General features: G+C 53.5%; 1 protein-coding gene across 7 annotated transcripts in view; it reads left to right on the plus strand.

The window, feature by feature from the left end:
• The first annotated feature begins 754 nt into the window (after positions 1-754).
• Arhgef7 (Rho guanine nucleotide exchange factor 7) overlaps positions 755-6,430 on the plus strand; it is a 113,985-nt gene continuing 108,309 nt past the window's right edge. For 3 of the 7 annotated variants that reach the window (XM_031339057.1, XM_031339060.1, XM_031339062.1), the window contains exon 1: positions 822-1,108. In XM_031339057.1, coding sequence (XP_031194917.1) covers positions 944-1,108 — 165 coding nt within the window. In that variant the 5' untranslated portion in view covers positions 822-943. Of the gene's footprint in view, positions 1,109-6,430 lie in introns of all 7 variants that reach the window. The other 4 variants (XM_031339061.1, XM_031339064.1, XM_031339063.1 and 1 more) reach the window with 3 other exon arrangements.

The following is a 6,430-nucleotide window of genomic DNA, read 5'->3' on the forward strand; positions in this document are numbered from 1 at the left end:
TGCCAGCCAGCAGGAAGAAACATAGGGTCAGGGGCTGAAGTACGTGGAAATCCATGTCGGTTGACGGTGAGCCCCCACCTACCCCCGGGCTCCTGTCACATCCTTAGCACTGGAAGAGGACGCCCAAGTTTCGGGCCTAAGCGTGGACAGCGCGCTCTCCAGCGGACGCTGCTCCTCCTTTCCGCGCACACCCACCCGAGGCTGCGGTGTGCTCTTGATCGCTGGACACGTCACCGTCAGTTTCACTAGGAGTCACGTAAGGCTTCTGGCTACTGAGGTCCCCCGCGTCCCCGGTCCCCCGCTCCCGCCCCCGCCCCCAGCCAGTGGTCTTGCAGCCAGTCGCCTAGCACCGCGCCCGCGTTCCCGACGCTCGCTCCTGCCCGAGTTGAGACCCATCTGGTCACAGATCTAACGAGCATGTGCGTGCCATCCCCGCCGGCTGGCGAGGTGGCGAAGAGACGCCCGCGCCCCGCAGTCGGCGGGCAAGCTCAAGAGAGCATTCTGGGAAGCGCTTACTAATCGCGCGCCGCCCTACCCACAAAGGCGCGCAGCCCCGGGGCGCGCGGGCGGCGCAGGTGAGCGGGGGGCGCGCCAGCTGTCGTGCGCCTGGGCTGGCGCGGGGTGCGCGCGGGCGGCCGCCGCGTCTTTCTTCTCCGGTGATGTCATCGGGCGACGGCGGCCGCGGCCGGGGGGCGGCGGCGGGGGCGGTGCCGGGCGCCCGCAGGTTCCTGCGCCGCTAATGAAAAGGCACTTGACAGCGGGCCAGGGCGCGCGCGAGCCCGCGGAGCCGAGCGGGACCTGCTGGGCCGGCCGGGCCAATCGCCGGCGCGCGGCCGCCCATGGGCGCGGAGGCGGCGGGGGCGCGGGTGGCCGCGGCCCGGGCCGCTCCGAGGTGATCGCGCGCGGCGCCCCCTCTGTGCGCGCAGCCCGAGCCGCCGCAGCGATGAATTCTGCCGAGCAGACCGTTACGTGGCTCATCACCCTGGGCGTGCTGGAGTCGCCCAAGAAAACCATCTCGGACCCCGAGGTCTTCTTGCAGGCGTCGCTCAAGGACGGGGTGGTCCTATGCCGGCTGCTGGAGCGCCTGCTGCCCGGGACCATCGAGAAAGTAAGTGGCCATGGCGCGGTCTTCGGGTGGGTCCCTGGCCCGGGCGGGCGGCGGGGCGCGCGGGAGCACCTGGCGCGCGCCAGCTCGGGGCCCGCGCGCCCTCCTTTGTGCGCGGACCCGGCGGCGCGCAAGGCGCGGGGACCGGCGGCGGGAGTTCGGGGCGCCATTGTGTGCGGGGCGCCGGGAAGGGGACCCGCCCTGAGAACACAGACAGCGGAGGGGGCCGCGGTGACGTTCGGGGCCGGCTCGGGGTCACGAGAAGGAGAGCTGGCTGTGCGGGCGGCGGTGGGGTTCTGCTCCACCCTAACGTGAAGTTGGGAGGTTGGCTTCGCCCCTCACCGACACCGATCAGAAAACCTCCGTTCTCTGTGCCGCGCAGCTTTCTGCGATGGCTTTGTTTGAACGGTTTTCGTCGCTGGCTTTGCAGTCTCACCCTTGCGTTGAATGGACCAGTGGCTGGGCATGTATCAAGGATGCCTCAAAAGCGAAGGGAGGGCCGGGCTGTGAAATGACTTACTGCTTTCCCCATCAAGGGATTCCTCACTCATCCGAGCCTGCAGAACAGCGCACGCACACGGGGTTTTGGAGCCCGACTTCTTTGGGGATGGATCGGAATTTTCATCCTCACTGCCTGCTAGATTTGGAGCTGTCTGCTTGCTGCTGCTGGCTCCCTGGCGCTGCAGCGTGAACCTTGACCGCAGCTCTGGGTGACCAAAGTTTGTTTTCATTTGCAAGCTCACAGAGCAGGCCAGGTCAGGGGTTGGGAGCGATTCTAAGAACAGCCAGCTTTTATAGGTCAAAAACAACAACAACAACAACAACAAAACTAAAGTCCTGTGTTCAAGATTAGGTCAATACACAGTTTACAAGAAAACTTAAGATCCTTAGTAACTTAAAAGGTGTTAAATACGGAAATGGAAGTGTCCCATAATTAGGAAGAAGTAAGCACTTCTTAATGGAGTATGCACTCACACACACACTCACACGCACACTCACACATGCACTCACACGCACACGCACACGCACACGCACATGCACGCACACGCACAGGCCCTAGGCAGGACAATGTGTTAATGTGTTTTAAGTGACCTGAAAAAGCAAACATTCTAATTGTATTCATAAATTGTCTTGCTGCAGTGTCAGAAAACATTTACCATGAATTCTGCAAGCATACCATAGGTTTTAGATATTTTCCTTAATATTATTATGAAAACGACATGCATCTTAGAAGGACTAGCTGATGTGGAAAACGCTGCTTATAAATGGGGCAGATCAATAAAGTTAGGATTTAAGGTGGGACAACTGAAGAGCAGGGTCTGACTTTCCAGACACTGAAAACCCGGCTGTCATCCGGCCCTTGGTGAAAATAAAAGACAGATGTCTGAGTGAGACACATGCTAAGGTTCTCCACAATAGGCTTAAAGAAAACCCTGTTCAGATTCTGAGGCAAAGCTGTAAAAAGATTCCTGTACTATGTCAACGGACATGTCCCCATCCATGCGCACGTCACGTGACAGGTTTTCAGCATTAACATGGTCGGGCAAACTTTGAAATTCATATTCTGTTTTAAATTCTAGAAAGATTCCCCAAGGAAGCTGCAGCGGCTCTTTCATCTCTGACACAACACAGAGAGAGATGAATAAAAAGGGCTAGCCTCCGGCAGCCAGATTGTCCCCAAACATTCTGAAGCTACAGTCGAGTGGGAATCTCCTGGGTTGGTGGTGTTTTGTCTCTCTTTGTGAAGGCTGATGACCCATACAGATAATCCCTGGCTCTTGAGTGAGGCGTAGTTGTGGGGAGTAAACCATCAGCCACCATCTGAAATACTGGATTCCATGAGTTTGCATCTGCCATGAAGTCATCCGCACAGGCAATGCCTGCAGGGAATCACATTGGTCTCAAAGGACATGTGTGGGGCAGCTTTTGCTCATGTGGTGGAATGCCCTCTCTCCTTAAAAAGGAAATGCCTGGAAATGGAGCTGAATGTGTGTGCAGCACGCAAAGGATCTTAGCTGGACCCATCGCTACGTGGACATGCTGCCACGGGCGGACTGTGAGCAGCATAGGACTTCCCTTTTACAAGTTCATAAGTTTAAAATGAAGTCCAGGCCTGGGAACGAGTGCTGAATGAAGGCTTCCCATGTGTCTTTTATTAAGAGCACGTCCTGTTCTGTTTCACAATGGGGTTGGCTAGCGGGGACGGGACATTCCTTGAGCTCTGGCTCAGGCAAAGAAAATGGTGGGTCAGGGTCCCTTTCCTGAAGCCTCTGCGTTTTCTCTTCTCCTTGGAGAGGAGAGGAGGGAGCTACAGACTGGCGTAAGAGGCTCTGCTCACTGCTGCCTGCCACTGCTCTCAGTTTCAAGAAAGAGGGAGGCTAGGATTGGCAAGTCTCCCTAGCTCTGAGGATCAAGGTTGGGAGAGCCAGGCCCTGAGCTGGTTCCATCCTGTTCCCTCCCTCTTTAGATCCTAAACCCGCCTTAGCCATCTAGTCCCTGAGCCCCAGCAGCACCATCCTAGTAAACTCCTGCTTCAGACATTTCTAGGTTATTTTGTCAAAGGAGGCACACATTAGATGCAGGAATTTTAGAGGTGAGAAAACCACCAATCGTAATCTATGCTAAAATGCTGTTTTAATTTTACTTGTGGATAAAGTGTACAAAGTTGCTTAATTTCCCTGAAAAGCTCCGGGAACTTTGTTCCTACTGTGTATCCCCGAATGGGTCAGGGAATCTCTGTGCATTCCATACGGCATTCTCTGTGGAGATCTGGGGTCACCAGGATTTGGGAGTGTGACTAAAATCAGGGGTCTCCCCTGGAATATACATTTACCTCGTGGTCTGGAGACCAGAAGTTTGTGACGAAGGTGTGGCATGTGCTGGGGCACTTTCCCAGGCCTTTCTCACACGCCCAGGGATCCCTAAGTTTGTGGAAGCACACAGAACTTCTCTCTGTGGCCAAGTCCATTCTGTCCAAATCCCATAGGTATCCTACCCGGTACCTAAGAGGGCATCTCTCCAATTATATCCTGAGTGACCATCACCAGATAAAGCCGCATTCTGAGGTCCCAGGGCTGGGACACACCCCCCTCCCCCGTGTGTGGCTTTTGTGGACCATAGTCCAACCACAGTCGATCTTTTCTTACCTTCTTGACATTGTGGGAGCTAACTTTTGGCATTTTTTAATTATCAAAAACAATTTTTAAATTTAAATATACTTTAATCATATTCTTTCTCTCCCCCAAGTCCTTCTAGACCCTCATCCCCAACTTTAAAATCTTCCTCAGAAAACAAAAACAAGCACCCAGTAAGCCCCCCCCAAATAAACTAAGAAAGCAAAATTAAACAATACCCTGAGGGGAGAGGGGAACCCCACCAAACTGTAACCAAATAGAAGTTCACAATAAAACTGTGGCGTCCCCTATGTTGGTCAGCTACTCCTGAGCTTGAAGCCTGTCCTGAGTGGTTGACACACCCAGTGTGACTCCATTGGGGAAAACGGATTTCCCTTCTCCCAGGAGGTATAAATGGCAGCTCAGTTGTTAATCTTTACTTTAGTAGGTACGTTTTTCATCTTCATTAATCAATTAGCCTTTACCCTAGTTGCTAGGTTTTCATTAATTCATTCATTCACTTAAGAATATATAAAACAAAATAAAATATAATAAGATAAAGCAAAAGCCGTCATATCAACGTTGGACAAGACAAAATCAACAGAAAGAGAAAAGCCACATGTCAGAGACGCGCCCATCCCAGCATCAGGAAGCCCCATGAAGATGAAACTGAAGGCTGGAACATAGAAGGAGAGGAAGGACCGGGTGTAGGCTGCACAGGCCCTGTGCGTGCTGCCTCAGTCTCTCTGAGTTCATTTGAGCTTTGCTCATGCTGATCTAGGGGACCTTGTTTTCTTGGTGTCCTCTGTCCCCATCTTTCCCATTTCTTGGGCATCTTCCGCAGGGTCCCCTGAGCCCTGAGAGGGAGAGGGATTTGATGGCGACATCCCTCTTAGAGATGAGTGTTCCGAAGTCTGTGTGTAATGTCTGGTGAGCGTCTCTGTGTTTACTCCCTCTGCTGCAGGAGGGAGTTTCTCTAGTGCTGATTGAACAAGTTGCTGATCTATGAATATAACAAGAAGATCATTAGGAGTCATTTTATCTGTTGCTACATTTTTTTCCTCTTGTTTTTTAGACTGGCATTATTTGGTTTTACCCTAGGTCCTTCGGCTATCTAGTCTCGGGTTCTTGGCGACCCAGTGTCTGGTATGAGTTCCAGCTCGTGGAGTGGATCTTCCATCCAGTCAGTTATTGGTTGGTTACACCCATAAGCTTTGTGCCACCATTGCCCTAGCGTGTCTTGCAGGCTGTGCACCACTGTATGGAAGGGCTTGTGGCTGGCTTGTTTATAGATCTCTTTGGTATCAGGTAGAATAGCTTCATGTACCAAAGACTCTGGAACATAGGGGTGAAGGCTTTATGTAGGGACCAGCTTGACATCTTAAGTAGCAGGTTCTTCTTAAGAGGTTAGAACAAGAGGAAACGCAGCAAATGCAGGAACAGTGTGAGGCACAAGGACAGAGCTTGTTGGGTGAGATGGAGAGCTGGCTGGTCTGGACCGACGACGACGACGACCTTCCTGACGTGGGACTTGGGCTGTGTGTGCTTTGTGTGCCAGCAGCAGCCATGGAAACCTCTCTAAGGTCTGCTATCTCATTGGATGCAAGACTCAGTTTGGGTCAGTCTTGGCAGCGGATAGGAAGAGGTAGGATAGCTCCCTTGGGATAGGAAGAGAAAGAGTCTCCATGGCATGGGGACAGACAATAGAAATGCCCACTCAAGAGTGGCACTCTCCTGGGTCTGGCCACTGAGCAGCTCAAGCTCAGTGGTGGCTGTGGTGAAAGTGTTAGTGACTTGATCACTCAGAGCAGGTTGTATAGGACAGGGAGCACAGCGTCTCTCATGAAGATGGGGAGCATGGCAGCTCTTGTGAAGACAGGAAGCACAGAGGCTCTCGTGAAGATGGGAAGCACAGCAACTCTCATGAAGATGGGGAGCACAGCGGCTCTCATGGAGATAGGGAGCACAGCAGCTCTCATGGAGATGGGGAGCACAGCGGCTCTCATGAAGATGGGGAGCACAGCGGCTCTCATGGAGATAGGGAGCACAGCAGCTCTCATGGAGATAGGGAGCACAGCGGCTCTCATGGAGATAGGGAGCACAGCAGCTCTCATGGAGATGGAGAGCACTCTCATGGAGATGGAGAGCACAGCGGCTCTCATGGAGATAGGGAGCACAGCAGCTCTCATGGAGATGGGGAGCACAGCGGCTC

Source organism: Mastomys coucha, unplaced genomic scaffold (genome assembly GCF_008632895.1).
Source record: "Mastomys coucha isolate ucsf_1 unplaced genomic scaffold, UCSF_Mcou_1 pScaffold22, whole genome shotgun sequence".
Classification (NCBI taxonomy): Eukaryota; Metazoa; Chordata; class Mammalia; order Rodentia; family Muridae; genus Mastomys; species Mastomys coucha.